Source organism: Tubulanus polymorphus, chromosome 9 (assembly GCF_964204645.1).
Source record: "Tubulanus polymorphus chromosome 9, tnTubPoly1.2, whole genome shotgun sequence".
NCBI classification, from domain to species: domain Eukaryota; kingdom Metazoa; phylum Nemertea; class Palaeonemertea; order Tubulaniformes; family Tubulanidae; genus Tubulanus; species Tubulanus polymorphus.
The window spans coordinates 11,312,555-11,327,250 of record NC_134033.1 but is presented as its reverse complement, the minus strand read 5'-3'; the positions used below and the strand labels follow the sequence as shown (position 1 = coordinate 11,327,250).

The following is a 14,696-nucleotide window of genomic DNA, read 5'->3' as shown; positions in this document are numbered from 1 at the left end:
TAGCACCGCACCGGACACGGAACCGGGACGATGATCAGGGACGTGATTTTATTTTATTTTTCACCAGAGTCCGGCATATCTTACGTAAACAATAACGACAATAAGCCCACGTGGTCTAGCGTAGGGATCGGGACTGTGTAACTGGCTTCAGTTATTTATATCAGTAGACCTACTTGTGTCAAGTGAATCTTGAATTTTATCGGAATGATTGAAGTTACTAACAACAGCGAAATGTCGTAATCGTTTCATACATGTATTGATAAACCTGGATTTCTTAATTGCCTTTTGTAAACAGTGATTGAGACTCGTTTAGTCGAGTCGTTGTTCAGGCGAGTTTCATAACAATTGTAACGCCGGGTATTAAATGAAGTTTTCATTCAATTTATACACGATGTCGTCAAACATTCCAAACATTGCATTTGGTCAGAATTATATGGGCCAGCTAATTGAGAATAAACATCTATGACCCAGAACATTGGCCCCTGTTCCTCGCGGTAGATAATGTTTTATATTTCTATCGCACGGTACTGCTCATTGCTGATTGCTGATGCGGTTGGCAAAAACCGAAACTGATGAAACCTAGCACTCATAGAAAGAACTCTTCCTTGAAGAAAATTACTGCTGTCATTTTTCTAATATCCATTATATCAGACGATGCTTATCGAATAGGACTGGAACCTTTAAACTCTATCATATAGCAAAACGAAGATACGTTATTTTAATTAGATTAAAGTTTAATCACAAAATACAATTCGACCTTCAGCAAAATATATAGTTCTTTAAAATGTGCACGTAGAAATGTATGTCGTTATTGTGATATATAGTAAAATATAGTACTATGAATTTCAGTAAATAAAGTATATGTATATATGTCACGATTTCACGAGTGAGAACTATAAGCTTACACACCTATCTTCACTTCTTTACATATGTTATATATGAATTAGCCTGATGTACATCGAAAACAAGGTTAAGTAGCTTGTAGGACCTTCATACCCTGAGCACTAAATCGTAGTTTTATTTCGAAAACGGTTTTCAAATGCCGTTACTCAAGGCTGGCTTATGTCGACAAGCAACGCGACGCCTACCGACGCAACTGGGTTTATCGCCGATTAGCGGCAAATAGCGGCCTACGAGAGGCCACCAGTTGCTGTTCTATCGGTTCGACATAAGCCGGCTTGCGACGGCAACCCGACGCCTACCGACTGGTCGCAAGCCGTATCCGGCTAGTTGCCCATGTTCTAATCCGGCCTACGGTAGGCGGACAGTTGCTTTCGATCGCAACCGACATAAGCTCATCTGCGACGCGACGGAACTGAGCGCAAGGGTTCCAGCCAATAGGAGACCGCATATACATGGTACAAATTATGACCGCTAGTTAGCGACATTCGTAATTAGTCATAAACTTTCAAATTCAAGTATTTCGAAACGTAAAACAAACCTTCAGCATGGTGTGAGCGGCCATCTTTATATGATGTGGCTAACACATTGTATTCAAAACAGAATCAGAAAGATAAAGATCTTAAAGAAAAAGCCTTTCTAATAGAAATATATTTCCGAATAATTCAAAATAATTCAAATGTATTCTCAAAATGCTTATCATGTGACCATCTGAGCCGTTGCAATTGCCAGTAATCGTAACCGACATAAGCAGGGAAGCAACTGGGAGGATCTCGTATCCCACTAGTCGGCCTCAGTTGCTGCGAATCGGAGCGCAGTCGACATAAGCTGGGCTGCGATTACGGTTGCTCTCCTCAGTTGCATCGGTAGGAGTCGGTAGGTGTAGCGTTGCTTGTCGACATAAGCCAGCCTTTATACATATTGCAGTCTCAACAGCAAATATCAAATATTTTAGTTCGTTATATCAATATCTTATATCAAGTTTCATGTCCGGATAGTTCGAGTATTTTTCTTTGTATTTATCGAACAAATCTTCTACAGCTTTTACATATTTAGCGTGAACGCTGTCGATTTCTTCTGGCTTAGGGTTGTCTATTTTTGGCACTTCAATCGGCGATCCAACTGAAAAGATAGATTGTTATCGGTATTGATAAAAAGATAGCGCATTGAAACAGTGTGGCGTGCGAAACTTATTCAAATCAAGCAGTATTCTACAAAAAAATAGTGTATCGATTGATTGATATGACCCCACCTGAACTAAAATCTAGACTTGCTTACCTACTGTATGGCAAGGTGCTAGAGTAGCTAGACCATAATTCTTTCCATAAAACGTCACTGGAGACGCAAACCGATGTACCATACGATGAATTAGATCTTGTACTTTCCGCCATTGTGAACCAGGTGGGTTTGGATACTGGTGAAGAAGATCATTGTCTCCGAAGTTCAAAACAGGTACAAGACTGGCGCTACGTATGAAATGAAAAATGTAATTGTTAGTATATATCATTTCACAACAGATAAAAATGTCGAATTGTTTAGAGATTTCCTAAGTCCAGAGGACGCAGTCGGAAACAGATAAGCCGTTTTGTGTGTTTCCACAATGTGCAGCACTAGAAAACAGAAATCATTGATTGCCACTCAAATGATCGATGGCCGAAAGGCGTAGAGGATTTTCAGTAAGTGCGTCTGCGTGCAGTCTGCGTTTAGATTTTGTACATTACTAAATTAGATTGGCGTTGAAATTGCATAGATCTGTAGCTACAATTAATCGTTATGTACCCATGTTTTAAAGCCCTTTTCACGAAGCCTTTTCTCTTCTTCAGAGTTAGCACCATCGTACCGGGATGCGCATCGATTAGTTCGTGACCTCCACCGACCGCTATTGCCACTATTTTACCCGATCCTCGACTCAACACGTAATCGATAGCCTCGTGTGAAGAAGCTATAGCACCTGAAAATGAAAAGAATTACTGGACAAATCAAAGTTAGCCTAACATAGTGAAATCTTCTTTTTCGTTTAGTCTGAATATGTCGCAGTGAACACTTGATGGACACAGCTGAAGCAACAGACAAATCTCGATAGCGGCGTCGAACTGACAGTCGGTCACCCGGTCACACAAATTCCTCAGTATTATTGGAAGATATGTAGGCCTATACATCGTTGGCTCATCAACATCCACTGGTTTTGCGGAGACTATAACAGTGACGTCACCACGGGAATATAATGAAACCCTAACACGTTGTTGTTATGTATCTTAGAATTCCTCATTTGACATGTTCAGTTTAACAAGTATAGCTAGACTAGACTGGAAGGAATGGTCCAAAAACTTGCAATAGGCATTTAGTGACAATCGTGTTAAAATTGCATGTGGATGCCTCAGATTTTTATAGGGGGGGGGGGGAGCGCTCGCTTTTTTTCTGATGTCTGACCAATAGAAGGATCAGTGAATAGACGAACGGATATGATAAAAGTGTCGTTTGTGGAATAATTTTGCGGCGGATGCACTATTTTTGTCGACAGGTTTATGAATGGAAACCATCATTATGATAAATGATGTACAGGCGAAGTGTAATTCGGCAACCTAGATACTATTTCTGAACGGTGACTCCCACCAGACCAGACTATATTCGTTTGGAGAGTAAATATATATTTAACACCGATCTGGAGTGTTTATTCAACTTATTAATTACGTTCAGGTGCATAAATTATTTTTAAGAAGTCTAGGCCTCACGGTTTGTCATAGAATAGGCAACAGCCTAATTACAAGTATCATCTTTGACAGTGTTATCTCGGACTATGCAGGACGCGTTTAAAACCAGTCCGGAAACGAGTTCAAGGTTTCATCAATTAAAATGAAGAACTGCGACTGAATGACTTTAAACCTTTAGGAAATGATCCGAAACGCTAAACGTCTGTCCCGAAAGTCTAAGACGTCATCAATATTCAAAAAAGAATTTACGCTTGTTAGTTTGTTTTTGCTTTGCGTCGTTTTATCTTGTTTTTCCAAGTCTTTAACCCTATTTAAATATTCACTTAACCTCATGACCGGGCGTCACTCGCAGAATGCAGGCCGCAGTTATTGGTAACCTTTCAAGAAATCGTTGATATAATATATAGGTCAACGCTGAAATTAAGTTGCAATCAATTGATAATTGGTAATCATGAATGAAAGAGAATAAACGGAAAACATAACTGGGTAATTTTAGTCAATATTGTCCATGAAAAATGCAGCCACAACGGTTGAGTAGAGTGCTGATATGTAGTATATAGACGAAGTTTTTTTTAGATGTTCAGACCGTATCCAATGATAATGTTTTTGCTGCTAATACGATACAACACCGCCAGTTCAAGGTTGGCTGTATTTGTTTAGAACACACTACTTACCATAGCAGCAGCAGCAGCAGCAGCAGCAACGTCTGTTTATAGATAAAAATGTCTGATACGAATACGACATTGAATTGTAAATATATCGAACAAAATGATAAAAATCCAAAAAAAAGAAATGCTAACAAGGCTATCTTTTTCCATTCTACATTATCTACGTCAGTAGTGTAAAAAAAGTTCATTCATCACACGAGTTATCGGTGCTATTGGGGTTAGATCAAATGGGTTTTTTCGGCGAGGTGCGAACTGACACAGATATCGTACACTATAAAAAATACAAACTGCAAGGAAATGTTTAAGGTTTTGGTGCAATGTGAAGTTGACTCTAGGTTCTCCAGTAAACGCTACGTCTTTAAAGATATTTTCAGTTTTTGAATCGCAGATTTAAAATGTGCGATAATATCTGAATTAAACCTGTAATGTGATCATTGCTGTGTTATAGTCCAACACGAACCACCAGGTGTCACCAGGGGGACTCATGGGTTGCGGCGGACCCCATTTTTAAATTTATGCTCCGCTTAGTTTGTGAAGCCGCAATGTTTACGTGCATCATTGGAATTCGAATCTAAGTCCTTATAAAAATGTTTGGAAAAACGCATGTGAAGCACCTAATTCCCTATCTTGGGAAGGACACCCACATTTCCGTTCTGGGCGCTCGTGTTCCAGTTATTGCTGACCTCATAGGGTCAAAACACAGCTGCACCGGTGTGTGTCCACATCATGAATTATGTGGATGTTATCTATTTGTGTGCAAAAGGGGACATTTGTACTCCATTTTGCAGCTTCTGGTCATTTTTCAGACTTAGCAAGCCCACTATAAAATTCCGGGTGACGCCCGTGCGGACAGATTGTTCCATCACATCGACATTGTTGTTATAATGGCTTTATCGGATTGGACTAGGCATAGTTGGATCAGTTATAGAGCGTGTTATTGTAATAAGACAATCTATGTAGAATGTACGGGGAGAATATGTGCGGCACAGCTGTGAAGTTACCAGGGTGACTGCAATACACGATCATCAATAAAAAATACCTATACAATTTGTACATATACATATACCTGCTTTCATTTGTCATTTGAACGTATGCAATTTTCGATTGCTATTGAAAAATGTGTTTGTTCGAGTTTAGAACAAGGCAATGATGTATACCACTCACTCTGGAGAGTATGTTTTATTTGCTTGGTGGTAAAATGTTTTACGTCGCAACAAGGAAGTCAAAACCTCATCTCCTATAAGCCCTTTAGGGCTGGCTATATGTGAACATAGTTGATATCATGTGCAGTTATTTTGTTTTCATTTTCTACAGGAAAACGAGTGAACTTCATTTTTCCAAAAATTTGCTCCGAAATACCTTTGCCTCTCTGAAAGTCCCTTAGGTACGAAATGCTTTTGTACCAAAACGGCTAATACAACTACGCGTAGGCTATCGTAATATTTTTGACTTACCGCTTAGTGATAAAAATTCCCTGAAAAACGGCACAGAGAAGAAACATTCCATAACCACCATATGGATATCGAGTCCGGGAAAAAGTTCGCTGATTCTTGTGGCCTCAGATACAAAAGTACTCAATAACGCTACGGCCCCGTGAGGATGAACTCCGAATATATATTTTCCGCTTGGATCGAGATCGACGGTTTTCACTAGTTTAACCGGCAATAAACTAGCTATCCATCGTGCGAGTGGGTTCCAGCGACGAAATCGCTTCGAACATCGGTTACCGAGACCGGCGGCTTCTCGGTCCAGATACAACCATCCGCAGACGAACAACGAAATGTGCAAGAATTGAGGTTGGGAAAAATACGTCAACGCAAGAGCGGGCACTAGCATCGAAACAGTGATAAATACGATAAAAAACGAAATGAATATCCAAGCCAAAACTTCGCCAACTGTCATCGTGTTACGATACATCTTCCTCGTAAAGAAGTATGCTATGTTAATAAGGTGACGCCTGTATATTTTTCATTCACTATCAGTAGTTTCTGAATTAATACCGGTATCTCATGTTTAATGCAGAGCATATTGTGAATCAGACGTCCATTTAAATCACATGTGAAAAACATGAGTTTTTTTTCATCGCGGACTTGTCAGACGAGTTTGTTTCGAAACGTCACGACGGTGCCGTAATAACGCTCGCACCGCAGCATTCACTCACAGACGTAATTCTTTGTAAATGCACTCGTATTTTTTTCTTCTGAGGTGGCAGCACCCGCTCAGAATAAACACTTATCTTCTTACTATGACGGTGACGAGGTAATTATTGTCACGCTACTTCGGCACCTTGATTCGTCTGTAGACATGACCGAAAATACGCATAAAATCTCCTTTCGGCGTTTTTTCAATTTTCAATCACAAAAAAAACCCAGAGAAATAGCATTTTGTACATCAGTTTCATAATGCATTTCAGTGATTTCTATTAACGAAGTTTATGCCGTTAATGGAGTGAGGAACTATCGATGGTAGAACCTTAAAAAGATGAGTTAAATACAAGTATAGATAACGCTAAGATTCAAGATCATTAACCTTAAGGCCTAAGTATGGAATTACGAGACAGTTGAACTTACCTTAAAAAGATGAGTTAAATACAAATATAGTTTTGACGTAGAGAGTTGTTTATTTGATAACGTCTCTCAAGATACTCAGCTTGCCCATCACCAAGGGGCGGGTCAACAAACAAAACTCGTTGATTGGTCAAAACTAAGTCAAACTTCTCAAAAGAATAGATTGATCTGCTAATTGTACATAGTAACCGTCTAGGCAGAAACAGATTGAGCATGCTCAACAGGTGCAAACAAAGCTGGTAGACCTGTGAGATACTAACAATTAGTTGAATAACATGATATTACTAAATGATGGGGAATGGAGACAGAGCGTCCAGTCTTAAAAGTTAGAAACAAAGGCTTAATTCTCAAACAGGTTGACACTGTCTATACTTGGTAACGACTATGAATAATGTACAAAACGTAAAATGATGGTCTAACGTGTGAATAATAAATGACCCTTCTGAAATGATAAATGTTGATATTTGAGGAATAAAATATAACTAATTTTGGAATAATAAAATACTAAATCACATTTTGAGGCCTATGGAAACCGGCTTTTCCTCTGATAATATTTCTACCGGGTGATAGGTCCTTACTATCGAGGAACTCTTAACAACTATGTGTAGTTATGATGTTTGTAGATTTTATTCATAACTTCTGTATTTGTGTCCTGTAGGGTCGGCAGTCAGTCCCGGTTCTACTCTACATTCGATATGCCCCCCTTATATACTTTGGTCTGTTTTGACTACAGCTGATGCCCAAGTTTGAACACATTTCCCCATACTTCATTAATAGTCCAAGTATTACGTAAAATATCAATCCACCCTATTTGAACAACTAATTCCTCAACTAATTCCCCAGAAACATGTGGTCACTAAATAGAATTACGTGAACTGACGTGAGTATTACCTAATACGTCACATACTCACATGAACTGTCATGTGTAAATTTATATAATAGTTAAATGACCCAGTGACCTAGTTCCAAGTTTCGGCTTTTTACCCCAAATTCCTAATAACAATATATCCTAATACGGGCAGAAAGCTTCAGCGGGCAGGTATTTTGCTAGTGTACTTTATTTACAAGCGCAAATCTATCTCTCTGCGGGCCTTCATAAATCGCAGTATAAAAAGAAGACATAAAAGTATATAGATGTACATGTAGTAGAATCCCCTTCAGTGGGTTATATAAGTGGCATGGAGGCGAACGGAAGAAAATGGCTTATGGCTAAAGGCCGCAACTTGTAGAGGACATTAGACCACAATTAAGGGGGATTCCCTTAGATATTGGGCTCGGATGTACTGGCATACTTGTACTGGGATACCCCTCCTTTCTAAAGGTTTGATTATTTCAAAAGTTAGGTTGGGTATGTGGGGCGAAAACCACTTCAATGTGTAGCTAACATGCTGGCCTATGAGCCATAAGCAGGATTTCCCCTGAATTTACGCGCTTATATATGATCTAAAACTCTCGAATTTCTTGTTTTTACTATAGGATATAGAAGATTTTGGAATAGTGGTCTCAGCTCAGAGCGAGAAATATGCGAGTGCCTGGAACTGAATTGGGGTCTGCGGGTCCGACTTAAGAAAATTTTAAAATTTTGATGCCTTCGTATAGATAGTGGCCTCTGAGCCCCTTTCGAAAGTCTAGTTATGTTGTCTATTTCAGTCCAAGTTTCTGTTAAAATTCTAGTCATATTGTCTAAAAGAGTCAGTTGCATTTAGTTTTTATATGCATGTATCATACACTGAATTTAGGCCTATACATGTTAACTTTTGTACGGACTTTTTCGTAGAGTTTCATACTATTAATAGTTCATTGTTCATTCCGACCTCCAACTGAGCAAGTATTTATTTTTATCTGTACCAAGGACTGGTAGGAGATTCTAGATAAAAAGCAGGCGGAATGGCACCAGTTATAAGCACCGGATGAACCTTTACATGCAGTAAAACGTATTATCGGGGATTTTCATATCGCGGTAACATTTACATACCGACCATGTAAAACGCTAAAAATCGATCTCAATACTATGGACTTCACGTAATCGCCTAGTCGTTGTTTTCTTTACGGTGGCATCCCTATATCCCAGAAACGCGACGTCGGAGGAATATCTTTGAAAAAGTATCTCGATAATAGATGTACATGTTCATTTATTCTTAAGAAAATTACCGGTATATGAATATAAAGGTAACATGTATGCAGAGATAAACATTAAGAATAAATCGCTTAACGAGGAAAGTATCAAAAACTGAACAATACCAGTTTTCACATGGATTATGAATAAAGGTCATGAATATTTGTTCGATACAATAATCTTATTCGATACAATAATTAATTTTTGTATTTTCTTATTATGAATATCATTGACTCAGGTTTAGAATTCTGGAAGTGCCTGGTTCAACTCAGTTTAGTGAGACTGTAATCGTCCTGGTAGAGCAGTGGTAATAAATCGGTTGTCTTCAACGCTATATATGCATAGTTCCGTTTCACCATAAGCCATGAAGTGAACCTGATGATAGTTGACTAGGGTTAATTAGATATACATATATAGCATATCTAAAACAATAGCCAGTACTGACCATACGACCAGTTCAAAGGACTTTGACCCATCAGATCATGTGTCCTGAGCACCCGTCATACAGTATTGTCTATGAATTTTGATATGCTATATATGTATATTTAATTAACCCTAGTCAACTATCACTGACATTTCTATCCAAGTGGGATGTCAAAATAACTTTTAAAAGATCTGTCAATGTCTTATATCAAGTTTTAAATCGGGATAGTTTGAATATTTGTTTTTGTGTTGATCAAATAGTTCTTCAACGGCTGCTATGTATCTAGCGTGCATGCTGTCAATCTCGTCTTGGTTTGGATTTTCTATTTTCGACACAGGAATCGGTGATCCAACTGAAATTTGAAAACATATCGTTTTAATGTTATAAAATGCACTAGCAAACATTTTGTTGCATTTTTAGGACGTCATTTGTTTTACGCGGGATGACTAGAGTTATACTATGACGAACACTTCAGAAATGAAGTCCCACACGTCCAGCTTATTAATGCACAGACTAAGCCTTCCCCGAATTGTTGAGTGAATCCCATATATACTGATCATCAATGACTATATGTTACCAAAACATAACCGCAATATCATTTGTGACGATCAAACCCTTATTTGGAACAGTATATGCAAAATACCCACTCTTTACAGGGAATCTCGTCTTGGCATGAAATACAGTATTCTTTTCGGGTGATAGCATATCGTTTTTAAAAAAATAATTCTGCACAATTTAAAAAGTTCATAAAGCATGTGAACTTACCCACTGTGGTACACGGTGCTATCGTGGCCATGCCGTTATTTATACCGTAAAATGTTGTCGGGGCCCCACAAACATGGAATACACGATGAATTAGATCTTGCATTTTCCGCCACTGTGAACCAGGTGGGTTTGGGTACTGGTGAAGAAGATCATTGTCTCCGAAGTTTAATACCGGTACAAGACTGGCGCTAAATATGATTCAAAAGTACTTTAAGTTAGTCCACCTATAGAGCAGGTATTGTCTTTATATAGTTTTAATTTCTCTTGCCGTTCGGGCAATTTTAGTGCCGCTTTCAGTCAATTGAATTAAGATATTATAATGAATGTGCTTAGATTATAGGAGATTGCTCACTGGAACTTTATATTGGACATAAATCAATAAAAAGAAAGGCAAAAATATGTGGACGAAATCCGTACGTACCCATGTTGCAGAGCTTTCTTCACGAAGCCTTTTCTCTTTTTCAGTGTTATTATCATCGTACCGGGATGCGCGTCGATTAGTTCGTAAGCTCCACCGACCGCTATTGCCACTATTTTACCCGAACCTCGACTCAACACGTAATCGATCGCCTCGTGGGAAGACGCTATACCACCTGAATTTAATTTTAAAAAAATGAGAGAATCTGGATAGAAATATCGACAGTTTATATGTAAAATGTATGGGGCACGGTGTGGGACATTATCTCGAGTTTTTATCCATGTTGGCCTTTTCTATGCGTCGATGATACAAAGCCTAATATGTTGAATTTATATCTCAATGCTCATTTTATTCTAAACCACTGTTAAATTTTTCTAAAGTCACTGAAATGTAGCTAAAATGTTGCAAACAACTACGGGCCTGTTTTGTTAGAATTTCACCCACGAAAGTTCAATCGCAGCAAATAAATAATGCCTGAAAATGAAAAGCCAGCCAGTTCTACACAAACTACTGCAATAAATCAGTCTGTGGTTGTAATAATAAGTTGCTCTAGAAAGCGACTCACATTAGGGAGAAGATTTTTAATAATTACATGTATACAACGTCTACGGGATCGTAACAGTTGAGTTTTCAGGAAAATAATTTATGCGGCGACACCGTCGGTAATATCATGTGTTCGCTTTGTGTAAGAATGGTTACATTCCATAAACGTTTTAGCGTAGTAGATATCAGGACGATTTTCACTTCTCATGTATAATAGACCTGACATGTGTATAGGGGTTACTATAAGTACTATATTTCATATGTTTGATAATTTCAACTTGGAAATATCATTGTTTAACTAGTGCAACCATAACCTCGAGTATATAGAAAGAGATATATCATTGATATTGTTGTCAATAAATGAAGTATCGACATTTAAACTCAATTAATGTTTGATGGATTGCGTGTTTTACTGAAGTGAATAATTCTAGCAGGAAAATCAGACTGGAATTGATAAAAAATGTTACACCTTACTATTAGTGCAAAAAATGTAAAAAAGGGCACAGTGTGTCTCCTTGTTATATATAGTACGATCGAAACGAGCCGCGTCCGCTTCTAGAAAAATATAGGTCTTTGGGTCGTCGATTCGTCAGTGGCAGCGGCAGTGTCGCAACAGATGCTATTCTAGTTTTTTCTATGCCAGTCTTGCAGACGACATGACGCCGCCCGTTAATAAAACAACCGGTTTGAAATGACAGCTTGTAGTTTGAATAGATAGGAAGTATTTACTTATTTTGCCAATACATATAATGAAGAAATGCGTTTAATTTTTTAGGTTACAAAAAGGGCCCGAAAGATTTTAAGCCAGGATCAGAGATAGGAGAACTTATGGTTTCTGGCAGTGGTCTAAGCGGTAGAATGCTGCATTAGCACACAATGGGTTGCGGGTTCTAGCCCATCTTCACCCGTCACCCGTCATCCGTAAAGCTGTTCCCGGGAAGCGAGTTCGGTCCCTGGGCAAGCGAGCATGGTTCCCTAGCCCAATTTTCCAGTCTTGTCGGCGATACTTTCTTGTAGATAAGCGCGCATGCGCAACATCGGCAACTAATCAGGTTCGAGCTAAAGGTAGAATGGCGTTTTTTCGAATAAAGGCAAATTGGCAAAATATCCACGTAGTATCCACATCTAATGTTGCATTCCCGGTCTGATATTCTTTACTGTTACGAATGTTGCGCATCGGTGAACTCAACGGACTTACCACTAAGAGCAAAGAAATCTCTCATGACCGGAACACTGAAGATGAATTCCAGTGCTACCATGTACAGCTCGAGTCCGGGGAAAAGTTCGCTGAATCCTGTGGCGTCAGACACTAAAGTACTCAATAACGCTACGGCCCCGTGAGGATGAACTCCGAATATATATTTTCCATTAGGGTCGAGATCGACGGTTTTCACTAGTTTAACCGGCAATAAACTAGCTATCCATCGTGCGAGTGGGTTCCAGCGACGAAATCGCTCCGAGCGACGATGCCCGAAACCGGTGGCTTCTCGGTCCAGATACATCCAACCGCAAACTAACAACGAAATGTGCAAGAATTGGGGTTGAGAAAAATACAGCAGCGAGTAACCGGTGAATATTACCCAAGTTACAATGATTTCAATAAAGAATGATATAAATATCCAAGCTAAAACTTCACCAAACTTCATCATGCTGAAATAACTAGCAGACGAATGTTGCGTAGTACAGCATTGTACGCACAGATGGCAGCACTACCTACGACGCACCACCCGTTATACATTAATTTTAGACAATATAAGAAGGATATCAAATTTGAAAACTATATAAATCGGCTTGATGACGACTTAGTGACCAGCTTATTCCAGTTCAGGATTGGGTCTTATCTCCTACCTGTAAATAAATTGTCAAATCTCCATCTACCGAGAACCGATAGATTATGCCCCACCTGTAACGTTTAAGGCGACGAACTACATTTCATTTTTGACTGTAAATTACTTACCGTATTCCGTGAAAGCTACCTAAATTCAAATACCTTTCGGAATCTTGATGTTTTAAAAAATCCAACTTTTAAACTTGCTAAATTTATCAAATTAGGTCTGGATGTATATAGATCCCTCCGGTAGTGTGTGTAAATAGTATGTTGTATATAACGTTTGTTATGTTTCAAAGTGCTTTTATCTACTGTTTTTGTAAATAATTGTAAATACTGTTTCTTTTCCTCCATATACCATGGAAATGGTTGGAGTGTAATAAATATTCGTATTCGTATTCGTATTCGTATTCACCTGTGAACGCTTCCTGTGAACATCGGTGATGACAAGTGCCCTCTGTGTAAAGGAAGGGTCATTTCTGATGAGTCACACTATATCATTCATTGTCCGTCCCTTGTATTTTTTGAAAGACAATTTTTTGCTGAAGTCCCGAATGATCGTAATTTTGAAAATATCCTGATTGATCTTTTTGCTCAATCACCTAAAGATCTTGCAGTTTTTTTGCAAGAAACTTGAATTTGTCAACTGAATGACTGCTCTCATTTGTATTTTTCTAAAGCGTTATATTTGAATGTATATCTCTATGCATGGATAGTTCTAATTTATTACTATGTCATTTTCTGTTTGTTCATTTAAACAAGCATATTGTGTTATTGAATTTGTAATTTTTTTATACCGTGTTATACATCTGTAAAATAAGTGATATGATATTTTGAATTTGTTTTGGTATTTTATTATATGAACCTCCTTATGCTACCCTAGTCAGTAGAATAAAAGTTTTTATCTAATCTAATCTAGTCTAAAACACGAAGAAGTTCAACTTAATGTTGAAGATATTGGTTTTTTTTTAAATGAAAGTGTCAACTAAACAAGATGTATCTTCAGGGAATGTTCCTTGCGAATTGGGGGATGAATGTGCCATGTGGTCGAATACTAAGATTTCGATATCAATGTGAAAATTAATACATATGCATTCTCTACAACATAAACATTACTGGGTCATTGAAGAACAATATATTGCTGTTTTAACATGTAATCATAGTTTTGCCGAATCGTTGAATTCAATAAGAATGAGAAGGTTGTCATTACTAGATACTATACTCACTTATCACGGTTTTACCGAACTTGTGAAGTTACTGAAGATGAGGAGTTACCATTAGTAACGAAATAGTCATAATCCGAATAATGAATTGTTAAAGTCATCGAGAAAGAGAGGTCGCTTAAGCCCAACGCACACGGCACCGAAAAAACGTTTTTTTCGGTGCCGTGTGCGTTGGACGTTTTATCGTTTGCGGGCAAAATGTTTTGCGAAAAACGTTTTCTGAAAAACGTGTTTTCTGTTTCGGCGAAACAAATTTATTGGCGTGTGGGCTTTACTAATCACTTTTATCTTTGCACTGTTGACAAAGAAAACTGTTATAAACCTCAGATCTTCATAGAAAAAGTGTCGACACCGATGAGACAGCGACAGTGGAGCGATATGATTGGCCAGCAGGGTATGACGACTCATTAACCAGACGATTCAGTGGTGTATCAACGGCGTTCGAATGCGTGGCGTCAATAGTTCAGCGATTTGTCTCCCGGAATACTGGAAACATCGTCTATTCTTCTGGACTGTCGTTTACTCGTCGATCA

General features: G+C 38.4%; 2 protein-coding genes across 3 annotated transcripts; both read right to left on the bottom strand.

Moving 5' to 3' along the window:
• Nucleotides 1-876: 876 nt before the first annotated feature.
• On the bottom strand, nucleotides 877-6,428 carry LOC141910999 (2-acylglycerol O-acyltransferase 1-like). The gene is made up of 4 exons (XM_074801928.1): nucleotides 5,734-6,428; nucleotides 2,680-2,851; nucleotides 2,179-2,366; nucleotides 877-2,022 (listed from the first exon to the last, which is right to left on the bottom strand). The coding sequence occupies exons 1-4, from the start codon at nucleotides 6,194-6,196 to the stop codon at nucleotides 1,865-1,867; spliced, it is 981 nt and encodes a 326-aa protein (XP_074658029.1). The 5' UTR covers nucleotides 6,197-6,428; the 3' UTR covers nucleotides 877-1,864.
• A 2,572-nt stretch (nucleotides 6,429-9,000) lies between these two features.
• Nucleotides 9,001-13,191, bottom strand: LOC141911000 (2-acylglycerol O-acyltransferase 1-like). Of its 2 annotated transcripts, XM_074801930.1 has the most exons (5): nucleotides 13,070-13,191; nucleotides 12,311-12,625; nucleotides 10,573-10,744; nucleotides 10,152-10,339; nucleotides 9,001-9,738 (listed from the first exon to the last, which is right to left on the bottom strand). In XM_074801930.1, exons 2-5 carry the CDS (start codon nucleotides 12,612-12,614, stop codon nucleotides 9,581-9,583), a joined length of 822 nt encoding a protein of 273 aa, XP_074658031.1. In that variant the 5' UTR covers nucleotides 12,615-12,625; nucleotides 13,070-13,191; the 3' UTR covers nucleotides 9,001-9,580. The 2 variants fall into 2 exon arrangements, with proteins under 2 accessions (XP_074658031.1, XP_074658030.1); XM_074801929.1 differs by lacking the exon at nucleotides 13,070-13,191 and having other exon boundaries at nucleotides 12,311-12,763.
• Between the last annotated feature and the right edge of the window lie 1,505 nt (nucleotides 13,192-14,696).

Bases quoted from the DNA above. Each gene is read 5' to 3' on its own strand.
- LOC141910999 (XM_074801928.1), bottom strand. From the start codon at position 6,196: ATGTATCGTAACACGATGACAGTTGGCGAAGTTTTGGCTTGGATATTC. The intron at 2,367-2,679 runs GTACATAACGAT...TTTCATACGTAG, and splicing joins AAAAGGGCTTTAAAACATGG to CGCCAGTCTTGTACCTGTTT. The intron at 2,023-2,178 runs GTAAGCAAGTCT...CTATCTTTTCAG, and splicing joins AGCACCTTGCCATACAGTAG to TTGGATCGCCGATTGAAGTG.
- LOC141911000 (XM_074801929.1), bottom strand. From the start codon at position 12,761: ATGATGAAGTTTGGTGAAGTTTTAGCTTGGATATTTATATCATTCTTT. The intron at 10,745-12,310 runs GTAAGTCCGTTG...AATTAAATTCAG, and splicing joins AGATTTCTTTGCTCTTAGTG to GTGGTATAGCGTCTTCCCAC. The intron at 9,739-10,151 runs GTAAGTTCACAT...TTCAAATTTCAG, and splicing joins AGCACCGTGTACCACAGTGG to TTGGATCACCGATTCCTGTG.